Here is a 27,210-nt window from a genome sequence, read left to right on the forward strand (position 1 = left end):
TTCTCAGACTGGTCCTCTGTTCTAAGTGGTGAAGGGCTCTATGACTGACCCTTTATAGGAGATGTAATAATGAGGGAGCAGTCAGTGGGAACATATATTAAGGTGCATGTAGATGTGGGCGCCACCTTCTGCTGTTTAAGAGGTGCCCACCATGTCCCTTTGGCTTCTTTGCACTTTGGTTTCTTGTTGTTTGTCAAGTGTTTTGTTCTTTTTCAGAGCTGTTGTCACAGCTTGGCAGGAGGCCATGCCCAAATTGAGAAGAAAGATGCCCCCACATGCCCACTTCCCAGCAATGGTATTCGGGAAGATGATGTGCTAGTAGTTAGGAGAATATTAGAGTGGGCATGGAGATGTTGTTTGGGTAAAAAATTGGAGTCTGTTGTCAGGTTATAATAAATTAAAGCTGTTACCAACCCCATGTAACCCACAAGTCGGTGTAATGTGGCTGCTTTATTATGGTACACACAGGTGGGGGAATGGTAGAGATGTTGTATGTCCGGTGAGTCTGGGTAAGGCGGCATGTGAATTCTAGCTATATAAACACTGTAAATACAGTAAAGGACAGTTATCATGCAAAGAGACAGAGACTCCTAGCATCATAGGATGGCTATGATTCTTGGGAATCTGGGTCTCCAGGAAAGATTTGGGCCAGGAAATACAGTTGACTGGATTTTACAGAATCCTAATTATTTAAATTTTAACACCAACAAAGACAAGCCATAAGGTTATGCAAATGGAGGAAATAGCAGATGTTGCCAAGATTTGCAAATTTGATAATTTGCAAGCACCTAGCTCCAATCTCCAACATGTGAGAGGGACATAAAAGCCACATCGAAAGCAAACTGTCTTAGCCACAAGGAACCTCAAAAGTTATATCAGTGGTGTGGAATGACTCGATGTGCCAGTCATCAAAACTGGTCACAAAGTGAGATGGGTAGAATCCTTGAGCTTAGAAACCTTGAGCTTAGAAACCTTGATTTATTACTCAAGCAGATCACTATGAGTCTAGACTAAGATGTCAGCACGGCAATGGAGGTCTACTCTCTTCAGCAATGATATTTTTGTCTCAGACGCAATGATAGTTGGAAATTGTTCTGGAGACACATAGACAACTCCATGAAGAAGAGGCCTTCACATGAGATCGTCGCGCTGGTCCTACTGGATTATGGTATGGAATCAGGGGCAGTTTTACAACAGGACGATGCCAGGCTTGATGCGGCTTGTTCTACTGTGAGCAGTCTGCATGGCTTAAAGAGGACCTTTCACCACTTTTGGGCACATGCAGTGTTATATACTGCTGGAAAGCTGACAGTGCACTGAATTCAGCGCACTGTCGGCTTTCCCGATCTATGCCCGGTGTAAAGAGCTTACGGTCCGGTACCGTAGTGCTCTATGGTCAGAAGGGCGTTTCTGACCATTAGCCAGAGACGTCCTTCTGCCTCGCGGCGCCAATCGCGCTGTGCTGTGGAGTGGGGAGGAACGCCCCCCCCCCTTTGCTCACAGCGCTCGTCCATAGACGAGCATTATCAGGAGCGGGAGGGGGGAGTTCCTCCCCGCTCCACAGCACAGCGCGATTGGCGCCGCGAGGCAGAAGGACGTCTCTGGCTAATGGTCAGAAACGCCCTTCTGACCATAGAGCACTACGGTACCGGCTCCGTAAGCTCTTCACACTGGGCACAGATCGGGAAAGCCGACAGTGCGCTGAATTCAGCGCACTGTCAGCTTTCCAGCAGTATATAACACTGCATGTGCCCAAAAGTGGTGAAAGGTCCTCTTTAAGTGTGTTACCATGAACCAGCAGGGTCTCTGAACTAGTCTCCCATTGAATATACCAAGATAGTCATTGGAGCTGCCAGCAGCCAATCTTGATTATTTTTGATCCAGAGTCAGGGGCGTAACTACCATAGAGGCAGCGGAGGCGGCTGCCACAGGGCCCGGGCCATTAGGGGGCCTGGTGACAGCCGCTACCGCTGCGTGTTTTTTTTTCTTTTAAATTGGCCGTTACAGGCCCTATTTACTTGCCGATCCTGGACATAATACTGTGTGCATGGGCCACTATGGGGGATAATACGGTGTGCAGGGGCCACTAATGGACATAAAACTGTGTGCAGGGCTTACTAAGGGACATAATAGAGTGCGGAGGAGGGGGTCGGTCAAGGTCTTCGGTGTCGGTTGGGGGGGGGGCCCATGTCAAAAGTTTGCCACGGGGCCCCGCCATTCCTAGTTACGCCACTGTCCAGAGTGCATTCAGCATGGAATAACACTCCTCAGGCAGCCATTAGAGGGGTTGTCCATCCTCAGCAAGTGAGCCCCTATCCGTAGAATAAATAAAGGACAGGCAAATTTTGAAGCAGAATCTGTCTCCAAATCAGTTCCAAATTACTCTGTGTGAACACATACTTGTTCATCATTAACTTAAGGAAAAAAACAAAACAAAAAAAAAATAGAGATAAAGGTTCTGCAACAAATCTTTTGAACAGAAGCCAAGATGTTTTGGGGTTGAGGAAGGGTTTGATGAGTCGTCTGACAACAGCCTGCATCCATACACAAGCCCCCAGTGTTCTCAATGCTCATATTTCAGCTACTGACTCGCCAGACAGATGAGGCAATTTCTAATTTATCATTTCCAAAAAGCATCAAAGGAAGCTTTCAATGTCCTGTCACTGTGTGGAAGTGCCACCACCACCATCATCATAATCATCCTCCTCCTCCTCGCCACAAACAATGTGGACTGCCTGATGACAGCCTCATATCCTACAACACGGAGAGTCACATGGCATTGGTAGGTATTTCACAATACATTCTTAAAGGTCCCGTAACCTTACAGACTTAAACTTATAATAGTTCAGCAGTGTTCTATAAAGAGCTGCTGATAGCAATCACACCTTGTGCCTCATCCCTTTTTGGCCTCTCCCATGCAATTGAATACAGTAGCAAAACGATGGGGTACAGACATTGCACAGGATTACATCAGGGCCAGGGGCCACACGGTGGCTCAGTGGTTAGCACTGCAGCCTTGCAGCGCTGGAGTCCTGGTGTTCGAATCCCGCCAAGGGCAAAAACCTATCTGCAAGGAGTTTGTATGTTCTCCCTGTGTTTGCGTGGATTTCCATCCCATATTCCAAAGACATACTGATAGGGAAAAATGTACATTGTGAGCTCTATGTCGGGCTCACAATCTACATTTAAAAAAAAAAAAAAAAAAAAAGATTACATCAGGGCCCTAGTGGGGAGATGCCAATCTGGATTGACAAAAGGTGCGGGTCAGGTATCCCCAATAGATAAAACATGGTTGCCATCACTCTTGCAATCCGCTGCACTCATAATGTTGCATTATTAGGCAGGTTTACAATTCAGGACTCTGGGAAAGCTAGTTCACCAGAACAGCAGGGGTTTGGGTGATAACTGTTATTACCTTTCTCACAGTCATGGCAAAACCACTTTCCCAGACTCGAGTGGCAAATCAATCTATATACCCTGCATTCCATTTGAACAACTATGTCAGTTGTCACCCAGCTTTCCCAGATTCCTGAGCAACACATCAGCCTATAGATCCCTTGTTTCACTTTCTTGAAATTGCACAGCATATTTACCATCCAGCAGCCTATATATCTCCTGCACATTAGAAGAATGATTTACCATTCAGAGCTTTGATAAAGTTGGGATGATCATCCCTGGGGTGGGAAGGCTATCCGTTGTCACCCAGCTTTCCCATACTCCTGAGATACAAGACGGCAGGTAGAGGAATTACACAAGAGGCAGCGTGTCTGCCATAAGAAGGAGTTACTATGAGAGCATTAGAGACTACTGAGCTGGAGGCAGAGGACGAGGCCGCCAGACAGCGGGGAAGCTTTTCAAAATCACTGACGCATTCCCAGAGAAGAACAACAAAATTTGGAGGTGGGTTGAGTGTGAGTGAAGCGGCTTCTGCAGGTTATTACAGAGTCTCTGAGGCGGTGAGTAATAACACAGTTATTTTTAATACGTCTTCTTTTGTATCCAAGAACATTGGGAGGAATGCATTAAACGTCGCGGCCGGGATTCACAGAATTGTGCAGCGTGCAATGAATATGTCCCAGCGTCCAAACAAAAGCCTCGTTCAGACTCCCAGATGGAAATGAACCCCTTTATTGAGACACAAGAACCATTATGTGCAGATTCTCATACAATCCCAGCAACACCCAGGGGACAAAATTCATGGAGTTTGCCAAAATAGATTCAGTATGTGCAATTCTTACAGAAGTGGCCCCATAGGGAACTACAAGTCCCAGAATTCCATGGAGGAAGTAGAGAATGGAATTCATAGTCTCACTGCTGACATGAGGATGCATCTATTTTTACGTGCAGTCCAAAATGGCCAACAGCCTGTTAACAGGTCCCAATAGTGTTAGATTAAACACACAGCAATCATTTTATTTCAATATACAACCTGTGGCTTTTCAGCTCTTACGGAACTACAACTCCCATCATACACTGTGGATATAACTAGCCAACAACCAGGAAGTGACAGACAACACCGCTGTTAGATTTTGGTCGGAACCATTTCCCAAAAGCAAGGAGCCACTCTCACGAAGTGGAATCCCTAAACTTTACCTTCCAACATCTTAATCCCAAATTGTGGAAGACTTTAGATCCTGCACTCTGTTCCTCCCCCAAACACATAAATCACCCCTTCTTACTCAAATTTATACAAGCCTTGCTTCCTTCACCCGACATCCCTATGAAAAACAATATATTTCAATCAATATATTCCAACGTCCTGGGAATGGTCTCACAGTGTCACTCAATGACTTAAATTTGCATGTTTTTTTTTTTTCCTGAATGCAAATGGACAAAACATTTTGGGTTACCACTTTTAGGCGATATGTAATGGCACCCATCTTATACTGGTTGTCAAACAGAGAACCGTAACTAGCTACCATCATCAGTTATGCCCCCCTACTTTTTAGCTTCTATGCTTGTTGATAAAAGTTTATAACGTGCATTATTAAAAATGTATTTGTTGCGTGTGATATGTCAGACTCGATAGAGTGCCAAAGGGAACTTACTGTTAGTATGTACCTGACAATGGTGTCTGGGCGTTGAGTTGCTAAACTGATGGATGCAAAGACCAGCAAAACACCTTCAGACAGAAGTAGCTGTGGTTAAAATTGAAAGCTTGACTTTGGTTTGGCTGTTGGAGCATCATCATATCATCAATGTGCTGTGCATGCCTGACATTTTCCACTGATACGGATTCTCTTAAACTTTCCTCCAATTCTGGAATAATTTGAGGAGCATTCGTTTTTGGCTACAACTCAAACAAAATGGTCTTCTGCCCCCCACGTCAAGATTTGACTTTAGACCATCGCATACCACAACGTGGTCAATGAGCCAACAATCAGTTCCTTTTGAAACTCTGTCAGGACTGACATATCACATCCCCTAAAACAGATTTTTAGATAATTAAAAATAATAAAATTGATCAACAGCAATATAAGCTAATTGACTGTGGAGGTGTCACTGCAGACGTTGGCAGGTGTGCCACTAAGGGCAGGGTATGCAGGATGCCCATTATTTAGTCCAAGCAACTCCTAGACCCTAAGCCCAGGCCACAGCAGGGCAAAAACCTGCTAACTGTGCACTCATGCTACTTCACTGTGTCACGTGGAACCCAGACATCAAAGACTCTGATCTATAAACTGTCTTATCTCCTCCTTCTAATCGTCTGGGGCTAAGGTTCCTTGAAGCTCATGGACTTGAAAGAGATTAGCAGACTGCTTCCTCCCAAGGAACAATGTAGACCTTGTAAAAACAAAACCGCAGGAGGAACCGAGCACTGAAAGAAGACACCGTTCCAGAAAAATACTGTACAGAAAAAATAAACAAACAAGCCAAGGAAACACAAGAATTAGGGCGACAAAAGGCTGGGCGAGAGCAGACGTGTCGCAACAGGAGCAAGCACAAGGAGGAAACAATCTCAACCACATGTAGAGATATCAGAGAGGACACTCACTTCAGCTCTGGTATTTGAGGGGACACCCCCTCAAAAAAGCAAACAAAAAAAAAATCCTAAGTGTTAAAGGGGCTCTACCAGCAATATTATGCTGTATGAAGGCTATTCAGCGACCGCTAATCTTATTTTAACCCCCCCCCCCAGTTTTAAAATAAAACCCTAAAAACATATATGTAAATTATACTTATCTTGTGCGGTGGGCGGTGATGCACGATCCGTCATCTTCTGGCACACCTTCCTCTTCTTTCGGCAGATGCCCTCCGGTCCTGGCTCTTCCCGGCATTATCGTCGTCTTCTTCCGGCGGATCAAATCCGGCGCATGTGCAGTAGCGCTCCCTCCAGAACTACTGCTCACGCTCCGGCGCCATTTCTCTCAATGTCAGTGCGCACGCGCCGGATTTGAACTGCCGGAAGACGACAATGATTAAGCCGGGGAAGAGCCAGGACCGGAGGGCGTCGCCGAAAGAAGAGGAAGGCGTGCCAGAAGATGACGTCGGATCGTGCATCACCGCCCACGATAAGTATGCTCATACAGCATAATTTTGCTGATAGAGCCCTTTAAGAATTATACTAATGCAATTTTTTTAACCCACAAATTGGCAACAGGGAGACTGTCACACAGCTTTCAAAGGAAAAAAAAAAATGAAAGGAATGAAAAACATAACTCCACATTTTATTAACATAGCATTCTTTTCCACTTCCAAATTTTTCAGCTCTGGTTGTGTGTGTCAGTCTTAACTGTAGTCCTAGAATTCTATTCATGAAGCAGAAAGTTTAGGAATAATAGACTTTTGTATTGCATACATTGTGATGCTATATCGACGACTATTGAATTCTATAGGGCTAAATCCTTGCATTTTTTTTGTTTTTAATTTTTTTACAGTTGCAAATTCTAAAAGCCATGTGATGAGCGGTCAAACTACACCATTAGTTGTGTGACTATAAATCATTCTTAATCTATAGGGAAACCCCTGACAGATAAAAGTAGTGTCCTAGCTAAAGTGGTGACACACCATCTACAGCATGCACAAAATCACTATAACTCTATTCCAAAGTGGTACATGTAGTCACAAAAGGATGTGCATGGCAGGGTAGGCAGCCATCTCCTAAGTGTATTGCATGACTTCAGATGAACGGTCAGCTGTTCTCCAGAGTAACAGCAGCAGACAATGTGAAAATACTTCAAGATCTCATGATCTCCAGGCTATGTGAATCAGAAGTAAACAGGGAAGTGGAGGAGGACACAACGAAAAGGCGATAACACCCCACTGTAAGAAATTATATTAGCATCACCCAACTCCCAAAGGATCATGAGCAACACCTAGTGAGACAGCATTTCCATGAGAAGATGAATACAACATGGAAAATCATGAAATGGGGAACAACTTCTTCACAGATTTTTTTTGTTGTTGTTGTCAGGCTGAAAAAAAAATGTGCTACAGGAATTAGTTTTTGATGTGTTTCGCATTAAAACGAACAAGAGAAGTTTTTTTTTCAGGCAGATCCTGCTTCAAACGACTCCTGCAAGAAACACCATGTGAACATAACCCTGTTTATATGCTCAGGTTTTCTGATTCAGTGTTCCTATACGGATTTCCCAGCAAATGATATCGATGACCTATCCATAGGATGAGTCAATATCATCCACTATATGGAAAAAAGAGCTAGAACCATATGGCTCTCTTCTCTGTATAGTGGCCATGATAAATGACTGCAGCTCAGCTACCATTCACTTGTATAGGGGCAGCTAAGCCCGGATTCACACAGGGTTTTTTGATCCGAATCCGCGTCAAAAAACCGCCTCCCATTGAATTCAATGGGTTCCTTTTCCTCATGCAGTTTCTTCTCACTCAAAAAAAAGAAGCGACATGCCCCTTTCTTCAGGCGGATTCTGCGACTGATTCAGCCGTGGATGTCCACTGCGCGACATTCCCTCCCAAGTAGGCCCATTCATTTGGGCCTAATCCAGAGCAGAATGCCACGACTGGATGCAGGTTCACTGTATGCACTGCACCGGCATCTAGTCGTGGCTAGCCGTTTTTTGGACTGGATTCTGAGGCGGCCTCCACGTCCAAATGCGGTCCAAAAAACCTCCGTGTAAACCCGGCCAAAGCCATCTACTACTGGCTCTGTTCTCAATATAGCAGCTGATCACCAGAAAACTGGCGTAAATGATGATAAATCTGATGGACTAATGACCTCGCCCCAACAAACCGCCCATGAGTAAAGTGGTGTGCAGGAAGTAAGAAAAAAATAAATCGTGTTTCTTGCACAAAAAATGTGTCTTTTTTCATGTCATATATGGCAGTTTTCTGATTATGAAAAATCAGCTCCAAAAAGCCCATAAGGGGCATAGTTTTAATTTGTATGAAAATTTGAGTCAATGGCATACTAGCTGAAAGCTCAGTGACTACATACTCATCTGTACAATGTGGTTGTCCTCACATCCACACTAAAGGCCAGGGAGGGGGATAAGGCCCATGCGAGGTGAACAGAGGATGGCAGAATATTTGGCTCTTGACTCAGCTATAATTTAGGATTCTGGAGAGATGATGCGTTAAACAGATGGCTCTGTGTTACACTAAAATGTTCATGTATTTTAAAGCACTAGAATATTTTCCGAAGTACAGACAGAGGCGGCCTGAAAAACTGAGGAATCTGAAGCGGGTTTAACCCAGACACAACCAAAGAGAAATGAGTGGCATATGCATCAGATAGCTACAAAGATTTGTGGAGCATAGACACAGATAATGTAAACGGCAGGGAAGAATCTATGATCCACTAGCAAGGGATCTGTTGAGGCCTTGTCACTCAAGATCTTCCAACGTAGTTAACAGACTTCACACTCCAAAGCGAAGAGTATGATGATCCATTTGTATAGCACACATGACAATGGCCCACGTAGAAAAATATTGAGTAACGTTTGAGTAACGTGTGTAAGAGCGCCTTACACAGCGTGGCATACATTCTTAAAGGGGCTCGATCAGCAAAACCTAAAAAAAGAATGTGATCTACTTACGCATTGTGCACGCTGGGCAGGCATTCAGGGTGTGTCTTCTTCATCCACACCTCCTCTTCAACCGATGTCCTCGGTTCCCGTCCTCCTCCGGTGCTTGCTAACTGACATTGATTTAAAAAACTGGCCTGGGCGCATGCGCAGTAGCCGTAGTAGAAGCCACATGCTACTGCGCATGCGCCCAGGCCATTTTTTTTTTTTTTATCAATGTCAGTTCGCGAGCGCCGGAGGAGGACGGGACCCGAGGACATCGGAGGAAGAGCTTGGATGAAGAAGACGGCGGACCCTGAATGCCCGCCCAGCGTGCACGATGCGTAAGTAGATCACATTCTTTTTTAGGGTATCATTTTAAAACAGGGGGGGGGGAGGGTAGTTTAATATAACATTTACGGTTCCTGAATAGCCTTTTTAAAGGCTATTCACGCATATGTGGGGCTCTATCAACATGATTTTGCTGATAGAGCCCCTTTAAGTTGCGCACATTTACTTGCACGTTCCTTCCTACAACCCGTGATCTCCGCTCACTCAATGACCTAACACTTACATCCTCTATTATCAGCACCTCCCACGCTCGTATACAAGACTTCTCCTGAGCTGCACCACTTCTCTGGAATGCTCTACCCCGGACAATCAGATTAACTCCCAATTTCTACAGTTTCAAATGCAAACTAAAGACACATCTTTTCAGACAGGCCTATCACAATTTCTAACGTAAACCCTTCCGTACTATAATTAGAATCCCCAAAATTTAACCCTCCTCTGTCCCCGCTCCCACATTACCCCACATGGTATGATGCCATTTCAGGTTAACTTTATTTGTCCAAGCTCCATCCACATGTTACAGGACACCACTAGTAACGGCTCATAAAGTTTTGTTTGTGTAATGACAGTAACCTCTATTACAAAATTGTCTGACCACTGTATAAGCAATGCCGCCCCTGCTATCTCGAGTCACCCCCTCTACTTCATAGATTGTAAGCTCTTGCGAGCAGGGCCCTCAATCCCATTGTGTGAAATTACTTTCTTTGTAATGTATCTTTCTGTCTGTATTTGAACCCTACAAATTGTACAGCGCTGCGGAATATGTTGGCGCTAAATAAATATAATTTATTATTATTATTATTGCGACACGCTGTTACCTTGTCACTACGCCTGACTGGCGATACCTGTGTTTTGTACTACTAACTTCTTCAGATTGCAGAGTCTGAGGATCGTCAATTAAAGAAACGTTACCTAATATTGCTCTATGTGGGCTATTGTCACTGTGCCAAATAAATGGATCATTATACTCTTCGCTTTGGAGTGTGAAGTCTGTTAACTAATTTAGTCTAAGGATTAGGATCCTACTTGATAGGTGATAACCTATCACGATCTGCCAAGATCCTCAAGACATGTCAGAAGAACAAATGGTAAAACATTTGGCGCAAAGGAAGGCATCAAATCTCAAAGACAACCTATGAGCAGAATAATAACTGTTTAAAGATCATCCCCTCAAGGCTTGGTGATGACAAACAGCAGTGGAAAATCTAAGAAATAACCTCCCATGGAAACTATAAAGGTACTTCTATAGGTGTACCCGAGCTTTCCCCCAAAAAAACTTTGAAAAGTATTTTATTTACTAGGTTTTACACTAGGGAAAAGCAAGAATGAACATACTTACATTCACTGGAACGTTAACTGGTGGTACAGTTGCACTGGAGACTATGGGTAAGGGGGGGGGATTTACCAACCAATCTCCATCATGTTTTCTGGCACAGCAGGGTGTGAACATAGGGCAACTTGGGCACATAGCCCTTTCCTGTGCTATAGATGCACCACATAGTTAGTTCTGCGACCCGCCTGCTATTATTCCTGATGTTCACATCAATATATATATATTTTATATACAGGTTTATTATATGATATTTACTGCACTCTGCTATACAAAAGTCAGTATAAATCTGACATAATCCCATCCACCCTGTTTATAATGGTGAGTCAGTGCTTGCTGCTGTATATAGCAAGTATTACTTTATTTTAATACACGTTTACAAGTCCAGGAGGAGAAACACATCAGAAGAGGTCGTCATATTTTCCTGCTCCAGTCTCTATATTATCACATTACAAGAGATCCATCAGCGATGCTCTTTAAACATGCAACATACACTCACTGGCCACTTTATTAGGTACACCATGCTAGTAACAGGTTGGACCCCCTTTTGCCTTCAGAACTGCCTCAATTCTTCGTGGCATAGATTCAACAAGGTGCTGGAAGCATTCCTCAGAGGTTTTGGTCCATATTGACATGATGGCATCACACAGTTGCCACAGATTTGTCAGCTGCACATCCATGATGCGAATCTCCCGTTCCACCACATCCCAAAGATGCTCTATTGGATTGAGATCTGGTGACTGTGGAGGCCATTGGAGTACGGTGAACTCATTGTCATGTTCAAGAAACCAGTCTGAGATGATTCCAGCTTTATGACATGGCGCATTATCCTGGTGAAAGTAGCCATCAGATGTTGGGTACATTGTGGTCATAAAGGGATGGACATGGTCAGCAACAATACTCAGGTAGGCTTTGGCATTGCAACGGTGCTCAATTGATACCAAGGGGCCCAAAGAGTGCCAAGAAAATATTCCCCACACCATGACACCACCACCACCAGCCTGAACCGTTGATACAAGGCAGGATGGATCCATGCTTTCATGTTGTTGACGCCAAATTCTGACCCTACCATCCGAATGTCGCAGCAGAAATCAAGACTCATCAGACCAGGCAACATTTTTCCAATCTTTAATTGTTCAATTTCGATGAGCTTGTGCAAATTGTAGCCTCAGTTTCCTGTTCTTAGCTGAAAGGAGTGGCACCCGGTGTGGTCTTCTTCTGCTGCTGTAGCCCATCTGCCTCAAAGTTCAACGTACTGTGCGTTCAGAGATGCTCTTCTGGCTACCTTGGTTGTAACGGGTGGCTATTTGAGTCACTGTTGCCTTTCTATCAGCTCGAACCAGTCTAGCCATTCTCCTCTGACCTCTGGCATCAACAACGCATTTCCGCCCACAGAACTGCCGCTCACTGGATGTTTTTTCTTTTTCGGACCATTCTCTGTAAACCCTAGAGATGGTTGTGCGTGAAAATCCCAGTAGATCAGCAGTTTCTGAAATACTCAGACCAGCCCTTCTGGCACCAACAACCATGCCACGTTCAAAGGCACTCAAATCACCTTTCTTCCCCATACTGATGCTCGGTTTGAACTGCAGGAGATTGTCTTGACCATGTCTACATGCCTAAATGCACTGAGTTGCCGCCATGTGATTGGCTGATTAGAAATTAAGTGTTAACGAGCAGTTGGACAGGTGTACCTAATAAAGTGGCCGGTGAGTGTAGCTATTCTAGAGACCTGAATGGCAACTTTTGCAGCACCAAGGGCAAGGATGGATGGCTGAATTTCTTAGGCAGGTTTGTTTAGATATTAAGGAAAGTAAAGTCACAGCCCCTTTACAGGAGACCATATTGATAGTAACCCAGCCGTCACATAAGAGGGCGAAACAATGATGGGCCACATTCGGACATGGTGGATTTGCTGAAAATTGTGAAAATTCCATCTACACACACTGAAAATAATCGTGGTCACACCACAGACTTCTAGACACAGTCAAACTATCATGTTGTACAATGGCTGTGGACATTCATATTTTTTAGTGCATTTGCAGCCACGTTTTCCAACAATGTTACACCTTAAATAGATTTTTGATTTAAAAAAGCTGGTGACAACCGCTATTGGTATTTATAATGGCAGCCATATTAGTTGTCCAGAGGAAAAAAAAAGTAGACAGATCAAAGGTTTTTATTTTCAATGTTTGTGGGAAAATGTTGCTTAAAAGAGTATTATAAGTTACAGGCAGCCATTTTCTCAAAAAATAAATTAAAAAACATAGCACTATGCTGGTCATTGTCTGGTACAACTACCATTTAGCTACATGGAAATGGGTGCACTTTGGTGCTGTTTTGGGAAGAAAGCAGCCATTTTCTGCTCCTACCATTTGATCAAAACTTATGCCTCATCTCCATATGCACTCACCAAGTCAGCAGCATGGGACTCGGCTGCAGAGCTGACTATCTGTCCCATGCAGGTTTCTGTTTGTGAATCACTTCAGGCTTGTATGACTGGTTTGGAATTACAGTAAGATCTGCGTGGCTGGTGTAGACACCGATAAATGAATCATGCTTTCCGCAAGAATAAACCTTTGGGCTTTTACAGACATCAATTAGGGAGCGAAGCTGAAGGAACAAAGAGCGCCAGACGTGTTTGTACAAAGTCAAGTAAAAGTGGATTCATCGGATGCAAAATTAATACACTATCCAGTCTTTTATCCAGCCAGCGGCAGAGTAGTAGGATGCTGAGGGCCGGTCTTGCGTCTTCCAAAATAGAAAAAAAAAAAAGTCTTAAATGTCTTTTTAGGTCAGTTTGCGTATTGGAAAGCTGGGTAATAGAGTGGATTTCATAGAAACAACACGTATCACCTATCCACAGCTCTGCTGCTCCATGTTTGAAAGGGACAGCAGAAGACCCCACAAGTTGCAGCTCCATTCATACAGGGTACACATTAGGACCATAGGGGATTTGGGGAAAAACCCTACAAGTCATCCAGGATTAGAATAATATGACTGCTTTTGCCCAAAACAGCGTCACCTCTGTCCATGAGTTCAGCATATTAATGTAGCTAAGCTCCACTGAAGGGAATAGGGTGATGCTGCAATACCACACAGATCCTGTGGTCAGGCTGGGCATGGTCCGGACCTTTATGAGAAGATCAGCATTATGAATCATGTCACGTGTATGGCCTGCTTTACTTTCAGATGTAATCCTATACTGAAACTAAAGCGACTAACACTAGAACCCGCTCCTTTATTTTATATTCAAAGGGGGCCACTATTTTTGGAAGAAGGAAATGACGAACCAAGTTTAAATAATGGAAATATTACAAAGAGACATCTATTAAGACTAAGATGATGTTTCAGAGACATTTCACCCTTTTGACAAAAGGACTTCTTTGGAGCAATAAGGGTTGGAAAAAAGTGGTAAACAGCAATACTCTCATTGCTCTACACGTCTGACAAAAACTGCCATCTCTCAGCAACAGCGCCACCAAGAAGACAACAAGTGATCCTAGCTGGTCTGTCTGTGGTACTGGGGAACATAGCGGGAGAACCCCGAAAATCTACATATTTCATTTTGCTGTTCCTTAGTTAATATTAGTTTTGAAAAGACCAAATGAAAACAAATAAGATTCCAAAGATTTGTCCATTGTGAAGATATTGGATTATGGTTGGGTGCGAACATGGTGAGGAAGGAGAAGGAATCAAACATATGAACTTATGACCCCACCGCTGTCCATTAAGCTACAATGCTGCTTCTTCTTTGCAAGGGCATCCAAAACAATCCAACAGACAATAAAAAAAGGGGGGGGGGGGTAAGGTCAAAATGCCTTTGAGGATTCCACACAATTATACTTCGGAGTACAAGACTGGGCCCCTTAGTCCCTTTGTGACAATTGACCTTTAAACTTCACTAATAACCTTCACAAAGACCTTTCCCACAGATCTGATCCTTGTCCTTAAGGTCACGGCATGTGGAAGAGACACAGACGTTAACAGCTGGGACTTTTACTAGTTTGGCAGAAGAACCATAAAGACCAGATTCAAAAAATTTCATTATGAAACAAAACATGGGCTTAACTTCAGATTATCATGGGAATCTCCTTTTATGAAGAAACAATTCAAGGCCAAAAACACCAATTTGACCACCAATTAAGTTCCAAAAACAGATATTTACCAAAAATAAAAATTCAAAAATTTTCCTCATGAACCCAAAGAAGATCCAGGCCATGACACCAAATGTGCTTTTATTGGATTCCTCTCCTGGTGACTGATGGATAATTATACCCTTGGGAACTATATCTAGTTCTTTGAAAGGTCAAGCCAAGTTTAAGAAGCCACCATACTCCAGTGGACACTGACGGGGACAACCTCCTTCAAGACACATTCTATTGAATCTGATGATGGGGAGCTGAAGATACTTTGTTTGGGTTTTTGGGTGGTTGATTTGTTCCATAAAGAGCTATGCACTGCCCCTGACCTTCATGTGTGACCGCACTTAAACACTTTGATCATCAGAGCTAAATTATACACAGTCCATCTGGCACTGCAGGGGCCAACCTTATAGGAACATGTATTTGGGAAAATTAAATTCAAAAATAGTAAACAAAAATATAATTATAGAGTTGATTTCCAATCCTTCAATCACACTACCACTGTCGTAGAGTAGTATTACTATATTTCTAGGCTAGTAGACCCATTATATTGTCAAATGATTGTGGCAATATAATGCCAATTCCATAGCCCTTGCATTGCCCCTATAGCAGTTGTGAAGAATGGGATGCTATGAAAATCCATTATCCTATTTATTAATTGCAATATACCCACAAAAGTCAGTGACACTTGTCCCCTTTCCTCCATTGCGTTTCCGGCAATTAGATAAGAATAAAACACTGCCTGGCAGACTGCAGATTATACAAGTTTTCAACAAATTCTGCTACTCCTGTGAGCCTTCTGAGTATTTTTATGCATTTATCCCTGACATGGCAGCAGGTAAATGGCTAAATCACAAAGCAAGTAATCAAAAGAAGAAGCTATAGACATGGCGGGAAGGAGCGCCTGGCAACACTGTTATGCATACAGTGACAGAACGCAGCTATACTCTAGTACATATGAAGCAGTATTATAGTAGTTATATTCTTGAACATAGGAGGCAGTATTATAGCAGTTATATTCTTGTATATAGGAGGCGGTATTATAGCCTGACAATGCTGGGCTATACAATTGACAGTAGACAGTGTTACAGTAGTTATATTTTTGTACATTGGAGGCAGAATTATCGTAGATACATTCTTGAACGGGGGGGGGGGGGCAGTATTTTATTAAATTTATTTACGTTGTAGTGAGGTTTACATAAATAGTGACTGGAATCTGAGTAGGTGCCATCCTTATATATTAGTGTATGGGGTAAGAGTATAGCACTATGCAATTCTGCTGCAATACACATATTAATCATCAATAGGTTTTGGGACAGCAGAGGTTACTATCTAAATATCTTCACAATACAACACAGGGAACGTATCTATTACAAAATGGGCATTTGACAGATTTTATACCATAAGTGAAAACTAAAGCATTTAAAAGAAAATCTTGTGGACATATTTCTGACCATAACCAGCACTTGGATCTATAGCAGTTTAAACACAGTCAATAAACCACAGCAGGATATGAGGTGACCACACAGATATCTTCATGTACAAAGCTCAAGACAATGGATTAAAAGGGCCAGCTTGCAAGAGAAGAGACGGAGATTAGTCACACATATGGATGTAAATGTGTCTGGATGTTTGGAGTACTGTGACAAGGTAGTCATCATGGGTGGTAGAGAGGAATCTATCTTTCTACTCCTTTGGTTGTAAGATATAGCAGTATCCCTTAGCAAGTCCTAAAAGCTGATAGCAGGACACAATAGAATCTTATCACACAGAATTCTAGGTAGCACAGAATTCTAGGTAGAAAGACAGACTTATGATGGTAAAACGATGGGTCGAAATTAGTTTTTAGCCCTAACTACTCAATTACCACGTTACTTATGTTACTAGTGGGCTGCATGCATGCTTACGGTTTGCCAAACCCAAGATTTCCAATGCAGGTGGAAACCATCTTTACGATATCAAGTAGAAAAAGTGATGGGTGATGTAAAGAGAATTGTTCATCCTGAGCTTCCGAAATGTCAAAAACACAATGGTGATAGGCACACTTTTAGGTTTTGCTGTCAAAAACAGTGGTGAGCAGAGCTGATTTAAAACTGCATAACAACTGAGATATACCTCATTCACGGTCCCTCTGAACATCCAACAAACCTTGCAGATACCGATCTCACATTTATGGATTTTAGAGGAAATGTTTATAAAAAGGGACAGTATGATTTTTGTAGCCTACTGTATGTCCCTTTAAATCTGGTTTATAGTGCCACTGAGTGGGGTCATGGAAGGTGAATGTTCATGGCGCGTCTGTTTCCTTCCACGCAGTGTCCAATGCTTAGTGGTCAGCAGGTTAGCAGGATTTGGTAACCACAGGTGACATAACACCACATGCTGCTGTGGGTTTGGGAACATATGTGCAGATCTCAGATCTAGGCCCGCAACTGTTATTTTTTTTTTTTCCTTTCTCTCTTGTGATATTCCAAATTCTGTTCTTTTCCTGTTAAAATTAGATTTGCAGAACAGACATCAGATCTCAGCATCTAAGAGAACACAATGATGAGAATAACTAAGGCTTGCCAAGACTCTGTCTGTGCAAGAAACTAAACAACAAAAAATCTGAAGCCTTAGCTCTTACATATTATAAAGCCAAAATGTGGGCTCCAGGAAAAAGTCACTATAATTTAGGAATTCCACACCAAAAAAATGCAGCATTTGGAGTGGCAGAACTTGGGCACAAACGTTACAGATTTTCGATGGCTGAAAATCTGCAGCATTTACCTCCTGTGCAGATATACCCCAATTCATTTCAATAGAGAACAATACTAAAAGTCGTACTAAATAGGCGATAACACAGAGCAATACTCTATCGTCACCTTATAAACAGCCTCTCCTGCATGATATCATGACAATATATAGTATTCATCTGTCCTATAGTCAGCCTCTCCTCAGCCTGAAAGCAGGGGGCTATTGGACTTTATTGCTAATACAATGAGCCAATTCATCAAAAAGCAAAAATACATATCTTACATTCAACTTCACAATGATTACCACCACAATAGAAAGCTCCCAATAAGTCTTTATCCAATGAAACTGATGGCCACTTGCCAGAAATTAAAGTACTATCACCATGATAGCCAAAACTATACATCACTCACGGCTGGATAGTCTGAATCATTACGTGTATGATCAGTTTAGCTATGGTAAGACTGAAACAGTTGGTAAATGCTCCCAGGGTGGGCAAAAAAATCATTGGTGGGGTCACCAAAGACAGTGCTGTGGTGTATCTTTCTGTTATTCAAGATGTTCTGCAGTAGTTGTAGATGGCACTCTCTTTGCCAGACAAGCAGGTTCTCCAGACTCCCCTCTAGACAGGGGAAAAAAAAAACCCAGACAGACGTCTGCAAGATGCTGCTGTCCTGTAAGATCAGGATGGCAGAATCAAAAGCGATGAGTTAACGCTGTAACCTACATGCAATGTGACAACAAAGGGCAATATCTGGAGAAAACTTATCTAAACCACAGACTGGCACTGCCAATGCCATATTTTTTTTTAGTTTATGACAGTATTTTATGTATACTAATTTATTTATTTTTTTCCCCTTCGAACTACACAATTTGATGTACCGCAAGTATTTTCTTCTTAAACATTACCATATATAAGATTTTTGGGGCTATTTTTTTTTTTTTTTTTGTCTTAAAGCAAAGTAATACAGTAATGTAACCTGTGGTTGGTGTGAGCTAGCCACAAAACAGTGCTGGTTATGGTACAGGAGTGCAACTACAGATGGGCTTAGAGTCGAACCAGATGAAAATTTGTTACCATCATTGTGTATGACTAGTATCGGGTCTTCAGTCTTGCGCACATATTTATCAATGTCCTTGAAATAAATTCACCGCAAACCGCAATTTCACACTCATCTTTGAGAGCAGAGGCTGAAAGGAAGATTAAGGAAGGAGAAATTTCCCTAAAGATGTTGTTTGGAAAGACTCAGACTGAATCCTATAATTGCCGGCGGGGGGGTGGCAGGGGGTTGTAGGCATTGAATGTAACTTCACAAGAAACGCATTCTATGGCTTTAGGACACAGTAACAAAGTCTCTACGTAGGTATCAGGCTGACAGGAGGCTGATTATACCGGTAGGGCTAGGCTATACATCCATCTGTATAAACTAGCTGAGGATGCCAAGCTTCTGTTACAGTAATGGCAGAGTTGATGACTTTTGACAATATTTTTGTCTTAATGACCTTGACATGAATGGAGAGGGGATGGAGGACTTATACAATGTCCTATACGGCAACATGAGTGACAAGTTTTAAAGCAATTAATTCATAAAGTAACACCAGAGATCATGTAATCCCCTTAATGCACAGTGAGACATCACAGACCTGTAGAAGAATAGATGTAGCAGAGCTGAATTTATAGTTTCTGTCACTGGTCATTTTATTAACTCTACAGCCTTAGCTACAATCCTATGGAACATTGCATATAAGATGACATGGTATTAGAGAGAGTTGTGCCAGATGACAAACTCAGTATTGCTGCGTCAGTAATATAAATCGACATAGTCTTGGAAACACTCGCACAATGACAGATAGAAAAACTGTAATCCTAATTTAAGGCTGATTATTCATTTTCGCAATGACATTAGACAGTAAACATATTATATAGTGAATACTTCTTCTTGAAAACTGGTCTACTTAGGTTACATGACAGTAGGAAAGGGGGTGGGTGGGCACTTACTGCGGAATTGAAAATTGATATATGTGGTAGAACATCACATAGTAGCAATGTACATATATGTAGCAGTACTACTTATTCTTTCATCAACCATGTTAAAGAAATATAGACGACTGGGTCTGCAGTCATAAAATCCCAAACACCAGTTTGATATCAGTGTGAAAGGTATCAAAACGACAAACTGAGTACTGCTACATCTGTACGCACTCAACGCATCTGCATAGACAATTCAAAATACAGAGGGATTGACGTTTTATTTACTCATACTTAGTGACCATCACACAAAGACTAGTCATACATCTATAGACCAAACCACAGAGGATGCAGTGCAGCAAAACTCAGCATGTAATGGCAACATCAAAATACAAAACCTAAAAACCACCAGGAAACAGATCCCAAAGTAAAATCCATCTCCGTTAGACACTATAAAGCAGGAACTGCAGACACTGAGGATTCTAACACTTCACCTGGGGGGAAACTGATGGCATCTTCTGCTTACAGAGCGTCTGCCGCAAGTAATTACCCTCTGTATACTGACTCATATATTCCTAGGCTCACTCCTACAGTCATCACTGAGTCAACGGACATCAGACCATAGACAGACCATGACAGGGAGAGTGCACTTCACAATCTTCCAATGAAAAATTCAACTGGAATGTTATACACAGAGAGCCATGTATCTACAGACAGACACAGTTATACAGATATATACACAAATGTACATTTATATGTACACAGACACCTATATACACACATACATATAGACAGTCATGTATTTATCAATGGAGGTAGACTATAGATAAACATACAATCATTTATACAAATATTTTTTTTATATATATACATATATATATATATATATATATATATATATATATATATATACACACACACACACACACACACACACACACACACACATATATACACACACACACACAAACACTATTTTATACCACACACAAACCATCTATAACTTACAAATACCTGCTAACAATTAGATGGACACACATTCATACACAGATTATAAATATAATTTATATATTTATTTTATATAAACATATTATATACGCACACCTCTGTACATATACATACATGTTTGTATGTAGCTATCATAATATATTATTAGCGATTATATAACCTACAAACTTGCATTAACCCTTTGATTCTCCCAGCAGCAAATTTTTATTCTTTCATGAACCACAATCTGAGACTCTGAAGACACCAGCGCTTTATAAAGCATCTATTTTTATGTAAACTGAGCTCTATAACCACTGAATCTCAGACACCGCCAGGGTCATCTGAATGTAAAACCCCAGATGACCCCAAAACCCTCAGCTCATATTCTATAGATCCCAATTATGCCAGCTACAATATCTACACACAATTCCATTAGTCTGGCAATATTGTAGGTAACACAGAAATTATGTATCTAACGAATCCCAAATAACATATTTCTAGCTTGACGCTGAGAACTGAGCAGCAAAGAGAAACTAGTTATGATCTATACAGGCTCTAAAGAGGCAATAATGGGATTGTATACTGCTATCTTAAACACACTGTGCTGCTGTGGAGGACAAAGCATTTCTTTATCCAGTTGCTCATGTATCTGCATGCTTCCTGGGATGCCCCCTCTTACTCCCTTCTCCAAAAATTTTTGGTGCAGTCACAATAATCCCTCTTAGTCTTCAGTGCAGGGACATTAAATCCAGGCTGCAGCTATAGGTTATACGTCTCGCCTCACACTATTAAAACTTACGCAGTAAATTCTCTGCTTCCTGGGAGAACTCGTAAAAAACATTTAGCAAGTCCCCATTTTATTTGAAGTTTTTCTATGTAACAGAGGCTTGTGCAGCAGAGTCAGTTGGAGTCACCCCTGGGGTGCAGAAATCCTTCCACTGCATTCCAGGCTCTATGGAAAAGGTGATTAATCCCGCTTTATGTAAGAGTTTCTGCACAGAAAAAAAGGAACAAAAACAACTTTTGGAGACATTGTCTCACTGTCGCAGATTCAGGTGGCTGAGGTCATTGGCAATGGGTGGAAAAACAGGGGATCTGGGGTAGGGAGGGGGATACAGAAAAGTGGACAAGAAGGACTGGAAGATCCATAATCAGCAAACGGGGAGGAAAGTTTTCAAGTTTGTAAGTGATGTCTATATGGTTATGGTTAGGGGATCTATAAAGCTGCAAGGCTCTGGAGGAGGTCTAGGGCTGAGAATAGGGGTTACATTGCTGTGATGGAAGTCTGGCGGGTTGAAAGACTGCAGGGGGTCTGCAGAGCTTCAGGCATATAGAGGGCTTTGAATGTGGTTGTACAACGCTGTGGAAGAGATCTACAAACTTGTAGGGGATGGGGTTCTGGAGTACTTTAAAGGGGTCTATAGGAAAATGAATGAGAATTTACAAAGTTACAGAAGTCTTTAGGGCTGTGAATGAAGTCTACAAGGTCGTGGAAGAGGTGCAGACAGTTTTACAGCTGTGGTGGGAGTCTGAACTGGTAAAGGGCTCATCTAAGGGTCTACAGAAGTGTTAAGGGCATATAAAGAACTGTAGGGCTATGGAAAGGCGTTATACGGTTCTCTTAAGTTCTATTAAAACAGGTTTCCACCCAGACAGGAAAGAGTTAAAAATGGGGGGGGGGGGTCACTTTAATCCAAGTCAGGTTAAATGTGTCACTCGGCAAAACCCAAGGAAGAAAGAGTTAATAAGTCGACAGAGTCAAAACCATATATGACACTGACAAGCCTGTGCCACAAAATGGTTAAACTGTAAAGCACCAAGTACATTGGGGACAATGAAGGCATTCACATCAAAACACAAAAATAAAGGTGGCGGCTTAAAGGGACAGGTCTTGGCTTGAATATCACAAAAAAAAAAACAAAACCTGTTCTGAGTGACAGGAAAGAGGTTGTGAGTCCCCCTCTAATTGTATCACCTCAAACTATCGCCAGACATTGGCAACAATGTATCAACAAGACATCAGCAACAATAACAATAATGACAATAAAGACAGAAGACACAGAAGAAGATGGAAGTGAGAGCTGAGCCTGCAGAATGAAGGAGACATCCCCCCTCCCCTTCCCCCTATACTACACAATGTACAGCCAACTCCAGGAAAAGTTTCTGTAGAGGCAGCACAAGTGCCAAGAAGCTGCCAACTGACTCCAAAGATCCCCCCCACCCCCACAGAGAGGAAGACAGGGGGTACTCACTGATCTCCATGCTTTGGAACAAGGACCTCTTGCAGTTGCAGGAGCAGGAGACATTGGACTGGATGGCAGAGCTGGTGCTGTTCAAACCCATCAAGTCATACATTAAAGAAGAGGAACTCCTTGAGGAAGAGGCAGGGTCACTGGGTGCCACAGGGCTCTGGCTCCTGCTGTTGCTGGAACATTGCAGACAGGGCTAGGGTGGCGGGGGCTGCTGCTGGTGCTGCTCCTGCTGGGGAAGGGGGGTTGCAGAGTTACTTTGTGGCAATCCCAGGGTCTGTCATCTACACTGGGACTGGAGCAGAGAGTAAGCTCCAGTTAGAGGACAAGTCCACAGCTCCACTCTCAGCCTGGGTCTGTGTAAGGAGCACTCGGTAAGTCCCAGTTCTTCCTTCCCCCTCCTCAAGTCCAAGGAGATTGCCTTGCAGCCGGATCCAACACCAGGCAGCCAGACGGGCCGTGACGTCAGCGCCAGACTGGGACTGCCCTTCCACAGCGAGGGGGAGGGAGGGGGAAGGTTGAATGATTGACAGGAGTGACGGCCAATGCGGAGCGAAGGTGGGCGGGTGCAGCTCTTAAAGGGGAAGCCGTCTGTAAACTAGACTGCCCAATAGAAGGAGGTGTGAGAAGCAGCTCTGCGCTAGTGAAAGTGCTCTGCAAGGAGCCCCGCATACAGATGGCACAGTTACCAGTATCATTCCTTCCTCACATTTTAGGAATAGATTGCAAGCTTCTGAAGCAAAGTGTGTTCTTTAGGAGAACTTTTCACGTGACACTAGACTTTTCAGACTTTTCTATAACTTGGTTAAGGCAAACTTTGTGCCAGGCAAAGTCGAGGAGATGCCAGGGCCAGGAGCATAGCTTATGGGGGTGCAGAGGTAGCAGTCACTACCAGGCTCTACAGCTTGAGGGCGCTCCAGAGGTCTCTCTGACACATCAAATATACCGTTAGCCTCCATGACACTAGGTAGCTTCATGTTACACCTCTGGCTGGGCCTATTGTGCTCACAGCTGTTGTCAGTCTATATGGTGGCCAATGGAAGATAGGTTTGGGGCATAAGAAAAGCTTTGTCTGCTATAATGTGTATAACATTGTCAGCGTGCCTTGTGGATGGTACCAAAGGGTAGTATTGGTTGGGGCATTGTTTGCAGATCTCAAGGGGGGAAGGGTTCATGTGATATGTATTGTCAGACAGGCATTGTGGCAGAGCAACATTGGTTGTGGGCACTGTTAGATGGCACTATGGCTGGCATTGTGCAAGTAATGGCAGGTACTTGCCATGGAAGGTCATGGGGCACTGTGGATCTATAAGGGTACTGTAGACGAAGGGCCATACATGTTGAGTTGGGACAAATTTCCACTGAGATTTTGATTTACATAGTTTATATGTTTACAGTCAGAAACCATCCACAAGTTACCACATACATGCTATGGGCAGTAATGTGTGGTCAGTCCGAGCCACTTCTAAAGTAATGCAAGGAGTATCTGAGGTGGCAAATATGTAATATTATCACGATAATCTTATCTAATCTGCCATAGACACTGTAGTGGTTCCACAACATACCCCAACATTCTTGTCATGGGAGAATTTTAACCCTCAAAATCCCTCTGTAGCCCAAATTGTGATTCAAATAATATATATAGATGGTGGCGTAACTACCGTAGAGGCAGCGGAGGCGGCTGCCACAGGGCCCGGGCCATTAGGGGGCCCGGTGACAGCCGCTACCGCTGCGTTTTTTTTTTTTTTTAATAGGCCGTCACGGGCCCTATTTACTTGCCGATCCTGGCAGGGCCGGGATCAGCAAGTGACACCGCGGGCCCCACAAATACTATCATTATACTTGGGGGGGGGTCTTTGCAGACCCCCAAGTATAGTGATCGGCGGACCGGGAGAGGTAAGGGAACATAAAAAATACTATTACTTACCTCTCCACGATCCTGCCAGGCCTCCTTCCTGACGTCCTTTCTGACGTCTCTGACGTCACATGAACCCGGCCTGCGTCCCAGGTCATGTGACGTCTGACATCATTTCAGAAGGACGGCAGCGGAGAAGACAGCGTAGGAGCCGGGGACAGGTAAGAAACAGTAATTTTTTATGTTTTTATTCCCCCGGGTCTCCGATTATTATACTCTGGGGTCTGAAAAGACCCCAGAGTATAATAATTGTTTATGGGTGTCCACTATGGGATGTAATACTGTGTGCAGGGGACACTATGGGGGATAATACTGTGTGCAGGGGCCAGTAAGGGACAAAATACTGTGTGCAGGGGCCACTATGGGGGATAATACTGTGTGCAGGGGCCAGTAAGGGACATAATACTGTGTGCAGGGGCCAGTAAGGGACATAATACTGTGGGCAGGGGCCAGTAAGGGACATAATACTGTGTGCAGGGGCCACTATGGGGATAATACTGTGTGCAGGGGCCATTATTGTGGATGATACTGTGTGCAGGGGCCACTATGGGGGATAATACTGTGTGCAGGGGCCAGTAAGGGACATAATACTGTGTGCAGGGGCCACTATTGGGGATAATACTGTGTGCAGGAGCCACTATTGGGGATAATACTGTGTGCAGGGGCCACTATGGGGGATAATACTGTGTGCAGGGGCCACTATGGGGGATAATACTGTGTGCAGGGGCCACTATGGGGATAATACTATGTGCAGGGGCCACTAAGGGACATAATACTGTGTGCAGGGGCCACTAAGGGACATAATACTGTGTGCAGGGGCCACTATGGGGCATAATACTGTGTGCAGGAGCCACTAAGGAACATAATAGAGTGCGGAGGAGGGGGCCGGTCGAGGTCTTCGACGTTAGTGTCGGTTTGGGGGGCCCATATCAAAAGTTCGCCACGGGGCCCCGCCATTACGCCACTGATATACAATACATATTTCCCAATATCCTTCCTTATAATTGGATAGTATTACCAAAGACTATAAAATAATGTTAAAACTAGGCTTCCACCAGCCTGCCCAAACATCATACCATATGCTACACTGGTTGTTAAATGTTACCAGTTTACAGCACACCCTGGGATTGGAAGCCCTATTACTATTGGGATTTTCCTTCTTGTGCATCCTATTTCATAAAATCACTACAGTATATAAATGTTTATAATAATTAAAATTTCATAGTCAGTATATATATATATATATATATATATATATATATATATATATATAATGTTAATTCCAAAAAGAATGCATATGGTCCCCGTCACAACAGCATGGGTTTGCAGAAGAGTCCAGGTGCTGATCTAGTTTGCCTACTGTCCAGCTCTTTCACCAATATAGAACATTTGGTGCATTGTGAAACAAGAACTCCAGAAGACCCAGGACTGTTGAGCGGTTAAAATCCTACATTAGGAAAAAATGGAACATTTCCTTTCCCAAAACTCCAGCAATTGGTCTCCTCATTTCCCACACATTTCTGGACTGCCTATAAACCATTCCAAGATAAATAATTACGTCTAAGGGACAGTATGTAAGCAGAGAGGCATGGACTCCGAGCATCATATATAACTATACTGCAAGTCCTGACATAGTACACAGGCCGGTATCTGGCTCACAGTGTCTGAGACTCAGTGTGAAGCCAGCCTTAGGCCTCATGCACACGACTATATGCACAGTCAGTGTGCTAGTGTGTTTTGACGGCTAGCACGCTGACCCATTCATTTCTATGGGCCCTTGTGCATGACCGTGTATTTTCATGGTTCGGTGTATGGGGCCGTGAGAAAAACTCAGGACAGGTCCTATTCCTGTGCATTTTGCAGACCATTCTCACTTGGCACCAATGAATGAGGCAGCGGAAGCACAAGCACGTGCCATTCACTCATCCAGTTCAGGCTGAGGCCCCGCATTTCGGAAATGCAGCTTTAGCCTAAAAGGTGACTCTACCCTGAAGACAAAATTTCCTTATGAGAAATGCATGAGAGCTGAGAATCTTCCATCTTTGCCATTAATAAGAGATAGCCAGTGACTAAGACTGAGGCCCCATGTTGCGGAAATGCAGATTTTTTTTGTTGTTGCAGATTTTCTGGGGGTTTTTGAGCCAAAGCCAGGAGTGGATTGAACAAGTAGACATATAGGCTCCTATATATTTCCAACTCCTTTTGTAGCCATTCTTAGCTTGGCTCTCAAAAACTTTGCCAAAATCTATTGCATAAAATGCAGCTTTAAGGCTAAGGCCCCACACAGCGGGCCGCAGCTAAAAAGTGCTTCAGAAAAAAATGCAGCAGAAATGTGTTTTTTCCCACAGCAGTTTTCACAGAAAGTTTTCCTCTGCTTCCATTAAACCTAAAGGGAAACCGTCAGCATTTCCGTAGGTATAATTGACATGCTACGATTTCCAAAACCACCATCTTGCAGTGATTGTAAAACATTTTTTTCCATGGCATTTCCACCACATGGGGCCTTCCCCATTTTGCAGAAAACAGCTTTTTTTCTTGAAGATTTTGCTG

General features: G+C 43.1%; 1 protein-coding gene across 3 annotated transcripts in view; it reads right to left on the minus strand.

The window, feature by feature from the left end:
* The window catches only part of PMEPA1 (prostate transmembrane protein, androgen induced 1), a 42,939-nt gene extending 19,734 nt beyond the window's left edge, over positions 1-23,205 (minus strand). For 2 of the 3 annotated variants that reach the window (XM_075276832.1, XM_075276831.1), the window contains exon 1: positions 22,749-23,205. In XM_075276832.1, coding sequence (XP_075132933.1) covers positions 22,749-22,851 — 103 coding nt within the window. In that variant the 5' untranslated portion in view covers positions 22,852-23,205. Of the gene's footprint in view, positions 1-20,003; positions 20,194-22,748 lie in introns of those variants that run through there. The other variant, XM_075276833.1, reaches the window with a different exon arrangement.
* Between the last annotated feature and the right edge of the window lie 4,005 nt (positions 23,206-27,210).

Source organism: Leptodactylus fuscus, chromosome 6, assembly GCF_031893055.1.
Source record: "Leptodactylus fuscus isolate aLepFus1 chromosome 6, aLepFus1.hap2, whole genome shotgun sequence".
NCBI classification, from domain to species: domain Eukaryota; kingdom Metazoa; phylum Chordata; class Amphibia; order Anura; family Leptodactylidae; genus Leptodactylus; species Leptodactylus fuscus.